We start from the raw sequence: 22,735 nt of genomic DNA on the forward strand, positions 1-22,735 counted from the left end.
GAGGACTGTGCGCGGCTTGTTAATTTCAAGTGGCATGTTAACTTTCTGACATTAAGTTGGCATTTCATGTCAACTATGCAGCCGTTGTTGAGTGCCACCTTCGTCTCCCGTCCTTGCCTATCTCTTTCCTTATCCTTTGAGTATGTGCCTGACTGTGTGTGTTCCTGTGAGTGTGTGTTACATGCGGAAAACGGTGTTTAGCAAAATGCCATCATTATGTTAATTATAAATGCGCCGGCTACGCCTTGACTGAAAAGCAGTGAGGGCAACACCATAAGGATCAGAGCAGGACAAGAAACACTGCATTCCCTTATACACGTATGAGAGTGTGTGTGTGTGTGGGCCTGTGCTCCTGCGGCAGTTACACTTCCGTTTCCGCTGGCAACGGAAATACTAAAACGCTGCGTTTTTGTGATCCCGCCTCCAGGATTCCGCCCGGTTTTTAATAGCCTGACATTATCTTCTATATCCCGCAAAAGTGTGCAATTATCAGGAAGTCATAGAGAGTGACATCAAGCTCAGAAAGCTAATCAAAAGGACGCTGAAATTTTAAATCGCTAGCCATCCAACCTGCCATAAATTACGTATTCATAGAGTTACACATTTCTACGCATTATGGATACAATATATTTTCGATTTGCGTACAAAGTTCGGCCATATGACTTGACACTTTCAGTTGAACTCAATTAAGTTTTGTGGAAAAACAACCTCGATGACGAGTCATGATTTGATTTCTTTCCCTTTCTATTACTATTATATTTGTCTCTCTCGTTCTCTATATCTATATCTCTATCTATCTATATATATATCTGTATATTTCATATTTTTCCCTTTCGGTTGTGATGCAAATTATATTCGATTGTTGATTCGCATTCGCTGTTGTTTAGTTTTTGTTTTGTGAATTTTATAATCCAAGTTTTTTTTGTTTAAATATAAAGGAAAATAGGAAAACTAATCCACTTGATAAATGAGTTAATTATGTTGTCATTGCCCTGGCACGGAGGCAAGAAGGATAATTCCCACCACTGTGCTTAACGCAAATTTACTGAAAACAAGGAAAACTTTTATGGCCAAGCATCCCCGGCAAAATGGATGGATGAGGCTTGGGCTAAAATTATGTATACTTTCATCATCCAATGGAGAACTTAAGTTGGCTTTCATAGCCTCTATTTCCGGCTCCCTCGCCGCCCCTCGAAAGCAGCTGCTTAACCGCACTGACTTTTTCGGAATATCTCTCATAATCTGTGTCTGTCAACGCCTCGGACTCCGCTTCCATTCCGGACTGCTCTGACGGCCCGTCGGCCAGCCCCTTTCAATCCCTGAAAAGATGCCTTCTTTTCCCGACTATCCAAGCGAAATCTCATTAAAAATGTCCTTGCGGCCGACGAGATGGGCATAAATCGGAAAATTAAAGCGCAGAAATCGACAAGGATCTCGAAGGGGCAACAGGACGAGGAAAAGCGCGATTTAAGTCGCGGAAAAACTTTATTTAACAAGATGGTTCAGAGGGGCTCACTGGAGAAGGCAGTTGAAAAATTGAAGAGAGGTGGCAATGCCTTGAATTTATGGCCTCGACTCCATGTCCTGGATTCTGGGCTACTGTTCTCACTCCCAGTGCCCGGTTCCCGGCCCGTTCCCGGTGCCTGGTATAAAAACCCATTTAAAAAGCAATTATTTTGCGTTGATTCAATATGGCGGCGTTTGATAGATGCCAGCCAGCGAGCAAGCATCATCAGCGGCCGAATCGGTGGCAGCCAGTTGGCCAGTTTGCCAGGTGGCAAGCGGCATGTGGCAAGGTGGCAGGCCAGGTAGCAGAAACCGAATCTCCACTCATTTTTCTGCGGTCAACCAGTGGCCAGTACGTTGGGATACAGTTTGTATCACAAAACAAAGTATAAGAAATATATGAGAGACAAAGGCTTTTTAAGGATGTATTTTGTTTAAAAAATTGACAAAAATAACCTTGTAATTAATTGTAATTTTTCTAAAAAGTCTCTTCTTTTTTGGAGTAACCCTTATTGTAGCTCCACAACCACTGTGTCACCACTGCAGTTGGCTCTGCTAGGGCTCGGTTTTCATTTTTATGACGACCAGCAGGAGGATCCTGCAAGTCCTGCCAATGGAGCCCCTGCTGCCTCAGCAGAAATCTGCATCTGTCCGTGTCAGAGTCCCTATCTGGGTGTGAAAAGGGTTGTGTGTGAGACTGTGACTGTGTGTGTGGCTGCTCTATCAACACTTTGCGCCTTAGTGCATGCCATGCATAAAACAGTGGGTCCTAGCTGCGTGTCCTGCGATCCTTTTTCTGGCTACTGGCTGCCGGCTGCTGGGCTCGGTCCCTATCTACAATTTGTGCTGACAGGCAACAGGCAACTTGTTGGCGCTACGCCAACTCGGTCAACAGTTCGATGACGTATGCAGACTGCACCCAAAAGTGTCCTGCAGTGTCCCATTCGTATTCTTTCTCCAGCAGCCTTCAGTTGCGGGCAAGGAGCAGCAGCCGCAAAAATATTAAAACACGTAAATAGCGAAGGGAGCTGCAATTTCTGACCGCCCATTAAAATTTAAATGGAAAAGCATAACACTGGTCGGTGGGGTGTCCTTATTTATATTTCATTTTGAAGACAATACTTTCCAGAAAGTGCAAAGGTCAACCAAGCCACAAGACCGCTGACATTTACGCGCAAGTCTAAGATTACTTGATGGCTAATTAAGAACCTATTTTTGGTAATTGTGTAATTAATAAATTGTGTTCTTTTTTGGGGGGAAATTAACGCTACATTACTCTGCCTTGACTTTGACGTCCTTTCATCTGTCCTTTTTGGGACAAACCTCCTGCCACTATCTATCACTTTGCCAATTTGGATTCCTCCAACTCTGTCGATAACAATGGATCATCATCGTCCAAACCTGCAACCATAATCTTTCATTAGGACCCCGTACTTTACACTCCAGTTCACACAGCATCCTTGTAACCCATTTGTAGACCGAACATATTTCAATTTCCTTGGACCGCTTTCCCATCCTCCATCCTCCCTCCTCTAGCCATCCAATTTATGGTCCCTTCATTGTTTTTTCGCCCTCCTCCTCTGGGCATCCGTTGCGACAATCCTAAAATGTCTGGAAAACATTTAGGCCGCATTTCATTTCATTACGTTTTTATCTTTTTTCGGCAACTAATTTCATTTTGTGCATATTCAAGGCTTGCCTTTGCCTTTTTGGGATTTGCCAGGTCCTGGCCAGGACTCTAGGCCCGTGCAAGGGCTTAATTAATTCCCCCCAAAACAACAACCGAACGGAAAGCAAAAAATATTTATAACTTTCTGGGCCACACAATACTCTCTGGGTGTAATACTGAAACATATTTTAATTTATACTCCTTGGATGGTGGGTTTGTGTGGCTTGTCAATGGCCGAAAATCTAAGAAATTTATGCATGACTGCAACAGGGTCAAGTTGCAAAGGCCTTTAGCCTTTAATGCCACGCAGCTGCTGCTCTGCTGGCCGGAGGGGGGAAAAGTGGCAGCCTGAAACAAAAACTGAAAGAAGTTTGAGCCCTTTTTCAAAGGCGGCGGGTCGGGGGGATCCAACTTTCCAGATAAGCAGATTTATGAGCTAAACAACGAAACTCAAATAACTGGAGACACAATTCGGTTTCTCGGTTTTCGTTTTTCGGTTTTTGGTTTGCCGTTTTCTGTTTTTGGTTTTCGGTTCTCACTCTACCAATTCCATTCGGATCAGATCTCTGGGCCTAGTAGCCCGGGAGTCTGGGAGCTGGGGCCCGGAAGCGTGAAAGCCAGATAAAAGCACATACGCACACACTCGTTCGGGGCGGGAAGATTTATGAGCGGGCAGGACATGGACAGTACAGAACACAAGGATGTGTGTACGGCTGATGGGCAGCAGAATGTCACAGGAAGTGCGAAGCGAGCAACTATTGACACGCCATGTCCTTTTACACTGAAAAACTGAAACACCACCACATACCCATACCCATTTCCAAAGTCCTTCGCATATATATGTATAAGGATTGGGTAACTTCAGACGTGCGTATAATTTTACGTTGCGGTCACTCAACAACAGGAACTCTGCTCCCCAAAAAGACATCACCCCGCCTCCGACTCTCTGCTCCTGTTCACCCAAAATTAAAAAAACAGGTAGGTAGGTGTCAATTTCGTTTTCATTAAGTTTCTTCTGCTTGACTTGGTCCTGCCGGCTTCAAGAGGGGTTCTCTTAATTTGCGTCACTTTGCTTGGACGGCGGTCTCAAATTTCAACGAGAAAAAAAAATACAGTCGAAAAAAAGGGAATCTCATCAAAGAAGGAGGGAGGCAACTGACTGGTCGTCGTTTGTAAAACAAGAAGGAGAAGCCCTACTTACGTCCCGTCTTCATTTTTGCATTAATTAATACTTATTACCGAAAAAATACACACCGAAAAAGATAAAACACTGGTCCAGGGTCGGGCTAACCAAAAAACAGAGCAAACTTGCGGGCCAAAAGGGCAGCGGACGACGCCTTGGACTTTATTTTTCGGGGAGCTAGGTAAAATTTTAATCACTTCCTTCGGAGGTAACATTTTGGTTTCATTCCGCCTCTGCTGTTGCTTAATTTTGTTCACTTTCAAGCTAGCTGCTGCTGCCTTTTTTTTTTAAGTTTCTGGGGCTGAGTTGGTAATTTGAGTCTGTTAAAATTTTGTGTTGGGCTTTTACTTTTTTTGTTTCTGGTTGACTTTCGGTTTGGAAGGGAATTTCCTTTGTGGCTACGCCTAACCAAGGCGAGGACTTAATTAAAACTAATTCCATTTAAATATTATATGGAGCATTGTGTGCTCCAGCGACAAGCGATTTTCACTTCCTTTTTCGGTTTAATTGAATTTTTGCAGGCAGTCTTTGTCTGGAAGGCAAATCTACAAAAGATTCTTAGAGCAGGGTTGACTTTTTGGCTTAAAATCTTTGGTTTTGTTTGTGGCCAGTTGCCGTAAACAAGGCCAGGGGATTTAATAAGGACGTGGACTACTAAGGGAAAAGTTTCCCACTGCCAGGGGGGTCAGAGGTAGCGGTTGGCTAATTTCTTCCATCTCTTCCATCATTTACATTAACATATTTTCAGGTTTAATGAAATTTTCACATCATTGTGCGATATTTTGACCATAAAATAGCAATTTCCATAAATCAGATATGATAATTACCAATCGATACTATTTTAAATAGATTCTCTTACCTTTTAACCATTTTTTAGTTGATACTATTTGCATATATTTATTTTAATAATATAATAAGGATATATAGTTTGTTTTTTTGAATGGAAATTAATTAAATCTGAAGAGCTCTTAATAAAAAAAGGCATAAAGCACATCAATTAAATTAATAAAACTGAGAATTTAATTGGGCACAATGAGAGAGCCTCGGATGGGGTATGAAAATCATTAGAAACAAAGTTGAACAAACTGAAAGTATCAGTAATCAAGTAGAAAATGTTTGACAATTGATGGTTGATTGCAGACGGGCAGTCGAATAAAAAATGTCAGCCAAACACACATTTGCATTTTATTGTTAGTGCTGTATACAAATTACGTATACGTAGATGTACAATATTTGTGTATATCTCCTAATTGGCAGGCTGACAGCGACAAAAACAACAGCGGATGAGAAATTGTGGTGTATAATTTCGAATTGATTGCTGGCATATGCCAATAAGGCTAATGGCCCAACCAGGACCATATCCAGGCCCAGGAAAAGCGGGTGAAAATTGTGTAATTTATGAAGAGACTCGGATCGTATGGACTAACTAGCCGGACCGCACTTAATTAACATGAAGCCTGGTTGGAGCCCATAGAGGAGGTTAATTTGGCCCAAAATATATGGCCAATAGAGAGTGCAATCTAATATTAATGTATTGACCCGCCTGCATTTATTGGCATATAAATCACTCACTGGCACTCGGCACACTCTAGCACTCCCCATACACTCACAACCAAATCACAATTCAGTGGGGGCTTCGGTTGACAGAGCCCCCAATCTTAGGGAGAAGGCTTAGCCGAAGGCACTTACCCAGCTTTTGTACTGCATCCATCCAGGCAGTCAGTGGCACTCATTAACATCCTTTTTGTCTTCCAGCGTGGAACAACAACGAGGAGGCGGATGCATTTCTTGTGTGTGTGTTTTTTTTTTTCGTGACTTGCTTTCATGTCAATTAATGCGACGCACTCTTCAAATATTAGCAGACATTATGTGCCGGCTTGCAGACTCTCTTTAAGGATTTCCGCCGGAGGAGCCATCAGGCTGCTGCAGGATCTGGCGGCTGTTTGCACAATGAGCACACAAATGACTTGCAGCACTTCAGTCTGGCTTTTTGTTCTTTAATCGGGGGCATTATTATGATGCCTCCACTTCGACAACGATGACGACGATGAGGAGTCCTTGTTCGAGTGGCAGGGATTACGTGTTGACGTTGAATGCGCCGCTGATTCAGTGTCCTCCACACTTCCTTCCAGCTGGAGTGGCTTTTGGTTCTATCAAGAGTGAGGGCTGAGTGCCACCAGGCGATCTCGGCCACCAGGCTCTCCGTGTGAGCTACTACTGCTGTTGCTGTTGCTGCTGCTGCTGCTGAACTTTTGCTTTTTCATTATACTGCTGTAAGGCTCTTGTCCTGGGGGAGCACCACTCACACTGACCACTTGGCAGCAACTGAGCTCCGTGCCAGCTGTGCCACCGTATTTCAATGAAAACTGTCACCAAGCTCCGCTTGATCTCCGAGCTTTTTCCACAGAGCTTTGCTGGTCTCGTCTCGCGTATAAGAGATTTCAGCGCAGGCGCATCCTTAATTGGTGGTCGGCTTCCGGCCGAAGTTGGGCCTTCGGTTCTGGTTCAGAGTTCGTCGTCGCTCGGCAGTCGGCCACTGTCGTATTTAGTTCCAGTTTCGGCATTTAACCTGCCTGCAAGGGGCTCACACATGAAAATTAAAAGCGCTTAACAACAATTAACAATTGGCCAGGCTTTCTCGTTTTTTTCCCCACCTTTTTTGTTGGTGGGGTAGGGGGTGGGACTAGCATCGGCCGACAAACAAATTCCCTGGTCAGAGCATTAATCAAGACAGTTGTGACACTAAAACTACCAACAATTAATCAGCAGAGGCTCAGGGGCAGCCCAAAACCATCCCAAAAACCAGAAAGCCTGCATTAACTGATTGTTGTTGGTGGCCCAGGACGAAAAACTTGTCAGTTTGAATAAAAGTTTTCGGCCAGTCAGCTGTAGCTGTAGCGGTAGCGGTAGCTGTATCTGAAGCTATGAGTTACGTTTTGTATCGAATCAAATCAAAGTTTGATTTGACAGCCAGACAAACAGTGAAGACCGTCCGAAAGGATACCCGGAATTGATGTTGTTCTTTCCTTCCTTCCCCAAAAAACAAAGTTTGAGTGGTAACTTTTTGGGAAGGCCAGTGCAGCATAACCAGAAGTTCATATTCCACATAACCACAACACTGATACAATACCAACCCTGTCGGTCATCATCTTCAAATTTCAGGGAAGCACGGAAGCATAGAGGCTGAATATTGGCCCAAAGCCATGGCCAAAGCCAATATCAATTTATCAATTAATGCGGCTAATGAGGAGGCGAACTGTGACTGGTTGCTGTGTCACTTAATGCAAGGCTCTTTCCCCCTTATACATATGTATTGCAAAATTAATTAGGATTCGCTCATCATCAACTCTGACACATAGCCCCATAAATAGTACAAGGGGGGAAGGATATACATACATCATATACCATCCATACCATATATAAATTGTCTATCAGGCGACTTGGCGACTCGACGGGGACTATATAAACGTAACAAGATTCCGCCGCACCACACCACACCGCACAGCAAATTGTTGTTGGGCTTTAATTGACAATCAAAGCAAGTAATCAAATTTGCTGCCTGACATTTTTCATTAGAATTATTATGTAGTTACAGTGAGTATAACCCAGTTGCGATTGCAGCAGCCCCGCCATTACCCCTGGCCATCGGAGCTATATCAACAGCATTATATCGCGCCCACATCAAAGGCGTAAAATTGTGTGGACAAGAGACCTTTAATCAACAAGACCCTAGGTTCATCCGTAGTTCAAAGTTCAACTGGGAAGTGGGTGGGATATTTGGGAGGACAAAAATACCATAAGGAGTGGTCACAAGTCACTTTGATTAATTCTAATAGAAACTATACTCATCTAAAGTATGGAACATATTCTTGTATTATCGAGTACTCTCCCCCGCATAAACACACTCTCCTTGACATCCTTGACTTTCTCATTTGCGTCATCTAAATTGCATCTTCGTCCTTTTGATTAACTCAAAGTGCAAATGCGGAAAACCGCAAATCTCATAGTTAGTTGCATTATCCAGGAAATCCTTTAATATTCACAGCAAGGACACATCAAAAGGAAATATGGCAGAAAATTGGTAAGCGTTGCGGCTCATTTTGTTTTTGGTTTTTGGGCTATTGGGTTCGATTTGATTCTGGCGCTTGTCATTTAATATCCGCAATTAAAGTGGTCATCAATCAAAATGAACAACGCGGGGCGGCAAGAAACCTAAATGAATTAAAAGTAAACGAAAGAACAAAGAATGAATGCACAATAAACGGCAGGACTATAGCGGCAGGAGAGGAGAAGCGCAGTAAATGAACGGGAAACGAAACGAAAAGAAACGACAGAAAAGGAAACCAAAAAGGAGCAGCAACCGAAGGATGAAACCCAACACAAACAGCCGAAAAAAAAAATAACACACACACTCACACATAGACATACTAGCCATGACCGTTATGGCTGTCCAGTAATGCACTTTAAGAAAATGGCGTCTATATGACAAGATATTTAAAGAAAAAAAATTAATAAGAATCCATATTAAAAGATAACCAACAAATACAATATCTATTTTAAGCACTAGACCTACTATTTTCTCACAGTGTTCGTTATCCTTGTCTTTTCGCTGTCTCCGCTCATCCAGGGCGGCGATAAACAAGTGCTATACAAACAAAGATGGCGCTGTACGCTGAACCATTGATGATTGAACAGGACATTAATCTAACAAAATGCAGACAGCCGCTCCGCTCCGCAGCCAGGAGTGAGGACGACAAGGAGCCGGGGGTTAGGTAATGGCAGGGGGCGGGCCAGTTGGCGAGCAAATCAACTGACCAACTGTGAAAGTGTCAAATTTCAAGCCACACATTGTTGGCTCCTGCGACCTGACCGCCCCACATCCTGGCCTACCATATATCCTTGCGGTTCTGGCTGTTGCCGCTGGCGACATCGGCCACGGAAGCAAACATAATTACGCGGATGCCAATGCGCCACACAGACAAGTATAATAATATGGCAGGATCATACGCAACCATATGTACATACTTATATTGCGTGTTTGTTCCAAGTCCTGGTCAATCCTGGCGTCACTCGCATTTGCGTCATTGCCAGAATTGCGGAGGTAAATTAATGGCGCTACAATAAGTCATTTCAAGTTTATTCCTTACGTTTTCTTAGAAATTTTATAAGAGCCTGGGAGGGTGGAGATTTTGAAAACGTAGTTACTTTCAACTGGGGGATGCCCATCAAGAGTGTGAGATGGGCATGGAAAGAAAATTTTGCCCCCTGCGATGGCTATATCTTTGCCAATAATTATCCGATTCTTGGGCGGAATACCTTAAACGATTTGTGGATCGATTCCCCATCAATCTGCATCAAAATCTGAGAACAAAATATTTTTAAGATTTTTTGTCAAAATTTCTGGGTAGTCCCCTTAAAAATCCCCCTTCAAGTCATGGAGCCACAATATGTCCCACTGCGATGGCTATATCTTTGCCAATAATCATCCGATTCTTGAGCGGAATACCTTAAACGATTTGTGAATCGATTCCCCATCAATCTGCATCAAAATCTGAGAAAAAAATATTTTTTAAATTTTTTGTTAAAATTCCTGGGACTTCCCTTTCAAAATTGTAAAAAAAGGCATGGAATGAAATGTATGACCGTCAGCAATGGCAATTTCCATTCGATTCTTCGGCTCCTTTCGTTTTCCGTAGTTTTCCTTTCTTGTTATTAGAAAATGAGTAATTAAGCTTTAACAAATACCTAATCAGTTGTATCTTATCTGACTTTCATTTCATAATTTGTTGGCCATCCAAATCGTTCTAATAAGCATTGGTAGTACTTTTCCCAATTGGACTGCCTGAGGCAATGTCTGTTGAAGGACTTCTGACAACCCTATTTCACAAGAGCAGAGTGGCGCAGTGGAAGCGTGCTGGGCCCATAACCCAGAGGTCCGAGGATCGAAACCTTGTTCTGCTATGTGGTTAAGTACATTTTTTTTCTATTCTGTTTATTTTTATTTTTTTGTTAAATGATTTAAGCTATGACATTATTTAGCAACTACGGCCATTTAATCAAAACATCAATCTGAAATGCCACTCGATGCGTGCATGGGACTTTTAATGAAGTTTTGTTAGGCAAATTACGGTGTCGAATCACAAAAGTGGCAAAATGCAATCGCTTTCGTTGTTGTTTGTTCGTATGCAAATGCTCCAATTCGCAACGTCATCTCGTTCTGATGGTTTTGACAGGATGACGAGAATGAGAACGAGGACGAGGCCGAGGACGTGGACGTGGACAGAAACGAGGCCTGCAGGCAGGAACAAAGGCGTCAGATGGAGTTGCTCATTTGCTGTCCATGGAAAATTAGACGCTAAATTAGCACACAAAACTGATGCAGTTGGGTACTAGACAGAGTGGGTGGAGGGACCATTTTTGGCCTGGAAGGGGTCATTGGGTAATTTTGGGCCACCCACACACACACAGTCATCCAGCAAAGTGTTAAGTTGCCCAAAAACGATGCCCTGCAACTGTGCAACTGTGAGGGTGAGTGCTGCTTCTGATGTTGCTGCGGTGCAGTGACTGATGTGGCACAAAAACCAAAGGCACAGTCTGACTGACTACTAGCCAGCGGAAAAACAAAGCAGGACCCTCCCAGGATTTGCCACAAAGCACTGTTACAAAACTGTTTCAAAGTGGATAACTTTTCAAAATATTTTAAACCTATTAGAGACCTATTCCTTTCATAACTTTGAGCTTTATTATAATCCTTATGGGTCTCCCTAAGAACCACTTTATTCTTTCAGTGTAAAATTTACCAAAAAAGCTGAACCGCTCGTCCGTCAACTGATTCCCCTGCTCCCTCTGAAACCCTTCTATAACCAGCTGCTGCTTTTGTTGCGGCTGCGTCAGCGGGCGATTGCCAAATGGGTTTTCAATAGGTCCTATCCCTCAAAACTCTTCGGCACTCCGACTCCAGCTCTCCAGCTCCAGCTCCATCTCCGGCACACTCGATGGCTCAAATTCGATTTGCCCGCAGCTCGAACAGGAAGCGGGGGCCTTGTTGGAATTTGTGCGGTGGCAATTTCAGCAAACCCACTGCTGGTTATTAAATTTTGAAATGCTACACCTTGTGCGGTATCGGATTGCCCCGACTCAAGGAGTACGCGCTAAGACAAAAGGATATACTGTATATGAGCGCAGGCAGGAAGGAGCTATGCCCCCCAGCCCAGCTCCTTGCCCCCGTCAACCTGAAGGCTTTCGGAGTTCATGTTAAATTCAAAGGACCCAGCCAGCATAAGAAAATATGCCACATCATAAATTTGGTATATCAAAGTGCGAGCTAGTATGTATGTGTGTATATGTGTGTGTGTGCGGGTGCGGGTGAGCAATCCTTTCACAGACACTAGCCCACACACAGACAGATGTTGACACAGTTTCCTTGAGCTCTCCGTCTGAGCTCAGCACAAAATGTCTATTTTAATATGAACCCAAATTGAGGATTTTATTTATGCACGAGCTTAGTTTACAATACTGGGCTAGCTTTACCTCAAGGAGCGCCCTGGCTTTTGTTTGCGACTGTACTTCTCGCTACTTTTGTTTCAAGAACTGCAAGGTTTCTTGTTTTTTTCCGTTTTTTGGGCCATAAAATATAACACAGACAACTGGCAAATGACTTATAAAATAAAAAACAAAACAGATACTGAGGAATTCTATGAAAAAATATCATAATAAAAATCTCCAGCAGTTAAAATAATTGTCACAGTAATAAAGCAATGCACAAAATTATATTTGACCCTATCGAGGGGGGTTCTATGGGTTATGGTAAGGAATTGAAGAACATAGAACACATCTATTGATGATTTAGATCTCAAGAAATAAATTACTTGAGAAAATCTTTTCTCATCTTTAAGCATTTATTCGGGAGCTTCCATTATAAAAATTCCCCTGGAACTGCCCTCGAAAATTGGTCTGGAAGTTGCTTACTGCCAGCAGTTACTGTGTACTCTGTGCTGTTCTGGTTGCACTTGCTCCATTTTATAGCTGGCAAACATTATGGCCATGATTAATGGCAGATAATAATTTCGAGTGCCGAGCACTTGACAGCATACGAAAAGTCAGAAAACTATGGCCAATGGACGCCCATTAGCCCTCGCCGCCCCCCGAAAAAAAAAATGGCCAAAAAGAGTGTGCCATGGGAGGGTATGGGAGGACGGCAGGCAGGACGAGGAGCCAAAAAGGAGACGGGATGAAAGGACAAAGTGCAGTAAAGGCAACTCTGCAAATGACTGCTGCAAATAAACAGCAACAGAAGCTGAAGCTGTAGCTGAAGCAGCATAAAACTATTGCCATGTTCTGTTTGCGGCATTAAACGCCTCTCACTCTCACTCACTTTCCCTCTCCCTCGGATGTGGTAGCCCCCTCTCTTTCGGTGCATTCGTTGGCCTTCTCTTTCACTCGAGTGCATGTGATTTACTCCGACTGGCGAATAAATTATGATGAGAAAAGCGCTGGCTGCCGTTGATCAGCAAATTATTTTATGCAAATTAAAAATCATAAAAAAATGGATAATAAATAAAAGCCAAAGAGCACAAGGGGCAGCAGGCTACACTCGGCGAATGTGAATCTCTCATTTTGTTGGAGATCTGACCACTTCGGAGTCCACTGACCGCAATTTCGCTTCTGTGTTCTGCGGGCATCTAAAATTGATTTTGGCCAAAACCCTACGTATCCCCCCTCTGTCAGTGGCAGCTGTCACAAATGATATTTCAATTATGGTTTCTCCACCACCACATCACCCCACCGAAAATTTTAGTGTCCAATTGTGGTGGAAAGTCTGAACACATTTTCCCAAAAACTATTCAACTCTTTAAGCTCAGATCCAGACCCGATCCAGGGTTTCCGGTTACAAACGCCTTTTGGCTAAAAGCTCTGGCCAGAGACCAGGCACCAGCCACCAGGCACCAAGGGCACAATAGCCGACAACCAATAACTGCAACCCGAGGTGAGGCAGTGGCTCTGGACAAGCAGAAGCTAGTAGCTAGGTCCTTTTTAGTCTCTTTTGTGTGTGAGAGTGGCCGTCATAAAATTACTTTTTATCATTGTAACATGGCCAACAAGATGACGCTGTGGGATGGCCTTTTCGCCAGATGTACCGATACATACGGAATGTAGTTTTTATGACGTTTGCCACAAGGCATTCGAGGCATCCAAGGCATCCATCCATCCATCCATCCACGTCGTTCCTTTATGTTGCATCAGCTAAAAGGTTGCTGATGCTGCTTCTCTTCTACTGGTGTGTTCCTGCTACGTGCCCCTTACCAGTGCAACGTATTAATGGCTCGCATGCACGCTAATAAGCATAAACGCAAACTCAGGACGAGAAACTAAGACGGAGACTCCTGCCTTTCCGGTCGTGTGCGTGCCAAGGACCCTCGCACGACGGCTCTGACTTCATTGTGCACTTTATTAATGTTATTAAAAATCTAACAAATGCCCAGCAAGTGTGCAATGCATTCGCTGCGGTTTATTAATGCCACAAAAACGGGCAATTAATGGCCAGCCCTTGACCACATTGTTGCTGCTAATAGTGGAAAGCTGGTCGGGGCTGGACGAAGGACTACAAAGAGCCCGAAAAAGGGACTCGGATAAAAATGAACTCCTCACCCAATTGCTCAGCAAATTAAGCTAAAATACTCGGGCTGCCCTGGCCCAACTTTTCTCTCTACTATATTTCAAGAATTTTTCAAACAATTTCCTTTGCCCTCCAAAAACTAGAAGGAAAAAATTTAAGGTCCGACAAGGAGGACAAGAGGTAAGTGGCAAGTCCGGGCAACAGGTGGCTGTGACCGTTCCTCCTCTTATTGACATTTTTCCTGCCTGGACGATTGTTTGCCGATGCATTAAGCCATGGAAAATGGAAACTGAGATGGGGGAAAAAAATGTGAAAAAATAATGGATTTTACCTTCAGCTATATGCACTTTAAAAGTTAACTTCAGGGATCTTGCTTGACTTCATTCTGACTTAATTAAGACAGGCTTAAGAAGACTCTGAAGAAAATAGAGGGGAAAATTCTGTCAACACCTCAGAAGAGAGCATCGTTGGAGACACAAAACTGCGAAAACTTCGTTTGCAGCCAAGTAAGTGTCATAGTACCAGGACACAATTGCCAGTGCCAAACAAAGCGTCTCCCTTTTCCTGACTTCCAGGACAATTGCCAATTTAGTTTAAACATTTGCGCAAAGTGCAAGTTTTTGGTCACTTCCGTTGAAACTGTTGCTGCGTCTGCTACTGTCACTTGATTTGTGGTAAGCTAACAGCAATTCCACAGGAAATTAAAACAAAGAAAATAGTTAAATATTTGAAATATTAGAACATTTAAGATGCTTCTGTTTACTTAATAGGGTTGTATATAAGAGTCTTAAATGTATAAAGTAAAGTTAAATAAATCGAATCACACTGCTGTTGAATTTTTCACTGTGCAACTGTTAATATCTCAAGGAATCCTGCGATGCCATGCGACAACTTTGTGGCAGGATGTTGTCATTGTGTGTTTACGCGAAATGCGGTAAAAACAAAATGAGTACAAAACTGCTAAGAACGACTTCCGCCCCGCAATTTCCATGCTGAGCGGAAATGGAAAAACACTTGCAAACACACAATCACCCAACCCAGAACAGAGCACTGTATAGCTCAGCCTTGTGCTGTCGTTGTGTTGCAATTAAGGCGAACACATGCAGCTTGGCCAAAAGCAGGTCAATACATATTGATATCCATGCTCCAGCCACCCAGCTAGCCATCAGACTCACCGGGTAAGTGTGTATTTGTATGTATATTTGATGTAAAGTCAATTTGATGGGAAGAGCCACCGCTGTGAGATGCTGGCTTCTGGACCCCGATGCGTAATGCTTTAATTTAGTCGCAATATTGTCCTGCTGCCATTTCTACCCCCTTTTTCGGTCGCTTGCCACTTAATGGCCAATTAAGGGTAGACGACACAAGAAATAATTAAATAGCTATCGCTGCATGAACTCCAATGAACCAAGCTGAACTGAACAGAATTGAACCTTGGAGGGGGTATGGGTATGGTATGGTATGGAGCGTTTCAACTTAAAGTGCCACACGGCGTATGTGCAATGTGTCAGTCGGCATTCGGCCCGGACAGCCCGAAAGTATGCAACGCGAACAACTTCCTCCTCGAGCTATGCAAATTTAATTGGAAATTTCATAATGAGCTGGCCAGGCTCTCTGGCTGTTCTGGTGTAGCTCCTGCTGTCCTGCTTCTTAATCAGAAGGACGTCGTTGGGAAGGTCCTGTTTCCAAGCTGCCCGTTTAATATTTCAAGCGCAATTATGCAGCTGCGCATTAAAAATCAAATACAACACTAAAAGTGACAGCTGCAATCAGAGCGCGGAGCAGGAGCTGAAGCTGGATCTGGAGACGTACCGCCTTCGACTTCGTTTCGGCTCATCATAAAATTCAATTTGGCGCAAAGTGTTTAATGAAAGCACCCCATTCCCCATCCGCAGTGATCCATCCGCAGGGAGCAACTTTTTGTGCACCCAGGAGGTCATCTTGAACAACCAACTAAAGGGCAACTATGGCAGCCAAATAAGCTACTGGTTTCGGAAAACACTGGGAAAAACACTGAATTGTTTTACATAAAAACAAGCTCGTCGGCCATCAAATTATGCAATCCCATTCTGGGGGCCAGTGCAATGGCTGTAATAAAAATTAACAAGCTACGCAACGTTTGAGTTTTGAATTAATTGACAGCGCGTATGCACAGGACAGGAGGAAAGATGAGGACGATGGGATGAGGACGACGACGGACCCCCTTGGAGCCAGGGCTGTAGAAGCTGTAGCTCCAGTCAGGATGTCAGAAACAGGAGGTTATGCTCCTCCAAACACTGCTCTGCTTGTAAAATTATAAATTCGCATCTAAATGAACGCTGCAAAATTAATGAACTGCATGCAGTTTAATTGAAATGAACATCCACAGGAGGGACTGGCAAAGAAACTGCCAAGCTGTTGGGGGCTACCAAGAGGGTAAATCATAGTACCGGGTCGGAATTGAAGCATCGAGATTGCATATAGACCCCGCCAAAAATGTTCAGGGGTGGGATTCTGATTAACATAGAGGAGGTGAAAGGACTCAATGCCCAACTTAATGATTATGGAATTCGAAGAGTGTTTTCTTAAAAGTTAAAGTCTAAACTTTAAAATATTTATTTGTTGCCTCTTACCTCCATGTTAGATCCGTTTTGGACCATTTGGGTCCCTGCAGAACATAGCGTCGCACTCGAATACTGTAGCCGATGTCGTGGTCCAGGTTATCCGGCGAGAAATCGTACGCACTCCTCTTGTCGCCCACACCGCATCGGGGCTGCTGTATTAGCCTGGCTGTTGCCGAGTCAATTTTCCCCGTAACTGGAATGTTGCCAAAAGTCTGCAGACGGTAATGTTAGTTGCGAAATTGTGCATAATAGATGCTAAAAAGACAGGGACAAAATGGGGCAAAAAAGGAGGACGAAATGCTTCTGCTCACCTGGAGACTCCGGATTGCATCTATCAGCTGCTTCTCGGAGCGGAGCGCTCCCGTTTCCAGATCCGACTTGGGCAGATAATCAAACTGCATGAGGTAATTGTACTGCAAGCAGAGATGGATAGATACATTAGGGAAGTGTGCCAAAGGTATCTCAACAGCCCGGCCATAAGCAGGGCGGCAACAATGGCAGCCGTAGCCATAGCCATAGCCATAGACGATGTCTGAGCCATATGGCCGGTTTGGTGAGCCAAACAATTTGTCGTTTGCAAATGATGCTCTGCCAACATGGCCGGCAAAAAAAACCCCTCAAAAATACAGAAGGAAAAAAACAAAAACAAAACCAAAAACTTTTTGCATAAAGTTAATGATAAAAGCAACGCCAGATAGGACGGCAGTGTGGCATCAACACAACCACATAAACAGCAACAAAAACTTTAACATTAATAACCCAAAAAGTATGCCACAGGAAAAAGTGCAAGGAAGTGTTTGATGGAGGAGTGTTCGAAGAAGGAAGAAGCGAGAGGACTTGGCAGGAATGTGAGCCATTTTCCTATCTCTTGGCAAAAATAACAAAGCTGGCTTTTAGGTCTACGGTTCACTTAAAGGCTCTGTACTTTAAGTGGTTTTCTAATTATTTGGTTATTAAGAAGTGCTGCTAACTTGAAAGTTTTTAGTAGAGTTGAAGTTTTTGAAGTTTTAGAACTTTAAAGGATACTCTTACTAAGGGAAGCCCTTGGAATATTTACATATATATTCTGCATTTTTGGGTCATAACTGTAGAGTGCGAAAACAGAACCCAAATAGAACTTAACTCGATTCGATTCACTGGCCATATGTGTGCTGCCTGTGGATTTACATATTTTTACATCGCGTGCGCGCATATTTATTAACTAACACACTCACACACTGGATGGGTATACCCACACTACCGCCACAAACATCCAAACCCCCACACACACACCCTTACACACAGCGAAAACAAACTTGACACACACACCAGCAAATTACGTGACCTGCAAATTAAATTTTCTCTTTCATTTTCCCCACATATGAGAAAATTGTCACCATCGCACCACTTTTTTTTTCCCATCCTCCCCAGCCCGACAATCGACAACTTTTCGATTTCTATTTTTTGCCTTACTTGTTATTTGTCAGTCGTTTAAAAAATTGTGAAAAAAAATACAGGAGAGGAGTTTTTGAATGGCCAAACGATTTGCAAATTTCACGAAAAGAATCGTTAGCCAAAGTTGTGCGGTTGGATTCGGTAGGATTGGATTAGGATTGGGAATAGGAATAGGAATAGGTCTTTGGATAGGTCTTTCTACAGGGAGAGAGAGTTGTGCTGTTGGCATTCTTATACGGACAGTGGACGTGATGTGTGGCGATTAGTTGAGATTTATTTAGAATGATGAATGGCCTATCTACATTGTGTTTAGGTGCTGAAAAGTTGCCATCGTGTGCTGCATACACAATTCAGAAATTCCGAGTTCCAGGAATCAGAAGTCCAAAGTTGGAACACGCATAACGTTACTTGAACTTATTGCAAGAAGAAAAAGTTATTTTCTTTTGAAATTATTGAGGCACTAGTTTTATGATGAGCCGAAAACTGTTTTATTTACGACTTTCAATAAATCCAAACTTCTAGAGATTTGTTTTTACAACCCGAATTTCTTTAATTAAATATTTAAGTCAGCTCGTAAAGCCAGGAAACCGAGAAAACCTGGGAAACAAGCCCCTAGCTGGAATGGTAAATAAAATTTTTGGCTGGCAGTTGCCACCACTTTTGTGACTCTGACATTTAGAATAAAACGAAAGGAGCTCCAGAGGTAACCACATGTTCTAGTTTAAACTGACGCTTATCAAAGCAACATTCTCTCCTGACTCTTGGCTTTGATTACTTTGCTGGCTCTTTGCTGGGTCTTGGCCACCTTCGCCAGAATGGCCAGAGGTAGCATTTTGTATGCTTCTGCCATTTTATTTATTGTTTTTTTACGTAACTCCCGCAGCGTTGCAAGTGCACCATGCTCTCAACCATGTTCAACAAAGGACCAGTGCCAGGAGCAATGGAATATAAACCTCACACTTGGACGCTGGAAAAGGTGCCCCATAAACGAGATGTTGGCCCCTCCGGTTAGTCCAGATTTCATGGCCGCACACACTTGTGCGTCACAGCACACAAAAAAAAATGTTGGCTTACTCCAACGCTTCTTCCATGGGATTGTCACGTTGCACGGGAACGCGTCAGCAGCCACTACGTAACGCAGTAGAGTATCGTAAGAAAGCCCGCACTGCACTGTGGGCAAAAAACAAAGCAGCAAGCACGCAAAGTTTACCAGTTTTTCGCGCCAATTTAACAACATTGCAGGGTCTCTCAAGCAGCTAACTTTGTTTGAGTGGCAACACTACAGGGTTGCCACCAAAAATGTTTTGAAAGCGGGTTTTTTCAAATGAAGATATCTAGATTCGATTAGTATGGGTCATTCATAAAAATTAATTAGGAAAAAAAATAGGTTTATGCACCAAAATCGGATTTTTTACCCATTGTGCACTGGCAAATTGAAATTCATATAACGTGCCCCCACTGCTATGTGGGGTCTCTGGCCCTGTCTCTTCCCGTTTCTTGCTTAACCCCACCGACTACACGAAAACAATATCAATTAATATATGTAGAAAAGTATGTTGAAATGCAAAGGCAAAATCGAAGTACAGTGTGTCTTCAATAGAGTGTTTGAATCCCATCAAGTCTTCAAATTATAGTATATCCGGTACTTATTTAGTTAATGTTTGGGTTCAAAAACTATATGATACCCGGTACTTCTGAGCCTCTAACTCTCCTAAAGTTGCTGCTAAGTAACCATCTTCTTTAGCCTTTTTTCACTGTATTAACTGCCGAGTGGATAAGTAAAGAATAATGTGACATTCAACGGAAGCCGAATGTCTGGTCGGTGGAGACATCAGCAGACGCCTAAAGTTTCTTAATGAACAAAGTGCCCCACCGGCCCACCAATCGAGGTTCAGGGCCGAGAAGAAGGGCCAAGTGACTGAGTTCCTTTCGGGTTAACGCAATTTGGCTAATCGAAGGCTTTACGGACGGTAAATAGTGGTTCGGAAAGGTGTGCCAAATGGCTGAGAGAGGCCTAGCCCGACAACGATGATGGGCCAACCTTTTATGACGACAGTAAACTATAATTCGTAGTTATGAATGAATGAGTATCTATTTGAATGTGGATGTGAATGAATTGCACAAGTCTCCTGTAGAGCCCCCTGCCCCATCGGATGGCCCTCTTATGGTATCAATCATTTATGCATTGGCCTTTTGCGTTTTTAATGGGAAATTTGTGGCCCAGGGTACGTGTTTGAAAATCGGGAAGTGCATTGAAGTGGGTTGTGGGTTGGAGTGGGGATTTTGGGGGAGGACGGAGTACGTGGCCAAGCCATGATTCTGACTAATAGAAAAGCGCCGGTGAAGCGGAAAATGGGAAAGAGGTGAGCACGGCGTCGTATCAGAAACAATAACACTAAAACACTGCTACGTGAGTATTTGTCGTGTAAACAAAATCATGTTATCAAAATATAATAACGGAAAGCAATAACGAAAAAACAATTGAGAAAAGTGCGAGAACTGGTCGGGGGTCACAGTCCTCTCTATATATATATATAGCTTTTATTCCACTTGGCCACCCCCTCACACTCTCCTACAATAATTGTGTTGGCTTAATTTAGTTAAGTTGGCGTGACACTCGGAAAACTTCTTGCCAGACCCCGACGTGTGGGCTGGTGAAAGTGTGAAAGTAAATTGAACGATGAACGAAGCGATATGTTTATTATTTTATTGGATTATAATTATACGACAGCGGGTCACACGGAAAATGAAAATAATGGGCTTACCGAGGCGCCCCTTCGAATTAATTAATTCCAAAGGGTGCCCAGGCTTTAATTAAAATTAAATGAATGTGGGGGATGGTCCAGTCTTCGACTTTAAAGAACCTTAATTGAGATCGCAAGATATCTTATTGTTTTCATAAATCATCGATTTCAAAAACAAGTAGCACGGCGACCGCAAAAACAAATCATAATGCTTCATATGCTGGCCATAACATAACTCTCGGCTCCACATGCGACAAAAGCTAATAAAATGCCGACAGACCGACCACCTACAAATGTCCTCGGATCGGCAGGCAAACAAACCTATAAAAATGACAGGCAACTGCAACAAACGAGCGCATCCATCTAAGCCGCTCGCCCTCCTTGTGGAGGCTCTGGCCTCCATAATCCATACACATGCATACATGTGTAGTGGCACACACAAATGTGTGCCGTCTGCCAAGGAGGACACTGCCTCAGATCCTGCCACAAATTCTAGGAAATGCGCAAAAGAATGAAGGAGCACCGAAAGGAGCAACCAGAAGCTAGCAGCCAGCAACCCGAGCCGGAAACAGAAAACGTAGCAGCCACAAAGAGCATGAAATCGGGGCCAAATTGCCAGGATATGGACCCGAATGTGATGACTGTGGCACAACAGGTTCTTGCCACAAACAAATTTACTGCAATGGAGTGTGTGAAGTGGAACTTAAATCAATCATGCTAATGGCTTTATTGGCTTTGCAGTGAAAACACAAATACAACTGTGTGAAAGTAATCAAATCGAGAGTTTATTTTCCATTTAATATAGAAAATATTATGGCCATAAAGAAGCTTAAATATTTTAAACAAATATGTAATAGTTTGCCTCTTGATAACTCTGTTGGATTTTGCATTCTTCAACATTTCAGACTTCCCCATTCTTCTGGGGTGACCTGCTCCATTTAAAGAAACACACGTTCCCACTTTTGGATGCCCAACCCAACCCAACCAATCATTGCCGTACATTTCCTGTTGCTGTCTCATAAAAGTCTTGGATACACACGCGTCTTTTGAAACATGTGCGCGAGTCATCGCCCCAGACCACTATATAGAGTTCCACTTCCATATCCCGTATTCCATATCCCATATGGAGTCATCCCACCCACGCCCATGCCCATTCCATAAACTGCATCGGCTCCTTGGCAATTTATAGACTGCGAATTTTAATAAAAAGGATGTGCCAACTAACGGCTTGGAGTGATGGACACGCCCACCATTGGAAGCATTTAATAAAAAAAACACACACCCATATACACACACTACACTACACTCCACACCCCTTTCCAAGGCTGGACAAAGTGAAGAGATGGTTAAATTAATTGAAATCAACATTGATTAATGTGGGATAAGAAAAGCAACGAAGCCAGAGGAAAGAGCAGAGAGACTGGGTACTATATTATTGAAAGTTGCTTCGTTGTCCATAGAGCTGATAGTACACAGAGAGAAAGGACTTGGAAATACTTGAAGTATGAGGAGTATTAAAGGACTAATGTAGAAATAAAATAGTAACTATGGCCTATGGTTTGTGGTCTCTTATTCTGCCAATTATTGGTTTAATATATTTTTTTTATTTAAAATTTTATAATATATTTCTCTCTGTTTAAACCATCAAATGAACCGACCACAAAAGCTGCAAACACGCAACATTCAATGCGACTGGCAACTGGCTCGTGGTCCGTCTTTCAACCTGCCACAAGCCGGGTCTGTGTTTGTGTTTGTGCTTGCACTTTAATTAGACCACAGGACGTAAATTGCAATATCCACGCTCACGCCCACATCCCCACTATCCCACTATCCTCGGCCCACTAAAGACCACTCCATCTGGGGCTCGGTGCGCCCAGAGTTTATGGGAAAGTGATGAGACACTCGGCACTTGCGAGCCGCCAGGTTCAGGCATTTACTTTGTCGCCAGCCCAGTCCAGCTACGGAGCAACAAGTCATCAA

At 43.2% G+C, this 22,735-nt stretch overlaps 1 protein-coding gene and 1 non-coding gene across 3 annotated transcripts in view; one reads left to right on the forward strand and one right to left on the reverse strand.

Moving 5' to 3' along the window:
* The window catches only part of LOC6494352 (matrix metalloproteinase-2), a 71,691-nt gene that overhangs the window by 38,501 nt on the left and 10,455 nt on the right, over positions 1–22,735 (reverse strand). The window contains exons 2-3 of one of the 2 annotated variants that reach the window (XM_001960448.4): positions 16,889–16,990; positions 16,587–16,789 (exon numbers count right to left, since the gene is read on the reverse strand). In XM_001960448.4, coding sequence (XP_001960484.1) covers positions 16,587–16,789; positions 16,889–16,990 — 305 coding nt within the window. Of the gene's footprint in view, positions 1–6,047; positions 6,701–16,586; positions 16,790–16,888; positions 16,991–22,735 lie in introns of those variants that run through there. The other variant, XM_014907277.3, reaches the window with a different exon arrangement.
* Positions 10,248–10,319, forward strand: Trnam-cau. The gene has a single exon. It is a non-coding gene; the product is annotated as a tRNA-Met (tRNA).

The sequence above is a fragment of the Drosophila ananassae genome, chromosome 3L (assembly GCF_017639315.1).
Source record: "Drosophila ananassae strain 14024-0371.13 chromosome 3L, ASM1763931v2, whole genome shotgun sequence".
Classification (NCBI taxonomy): Eukaryota; Metazoa; Arthropoda; class Insecta; order Diptera; family Drosophilidae; genus Drosophila; species Drosophila ananassae.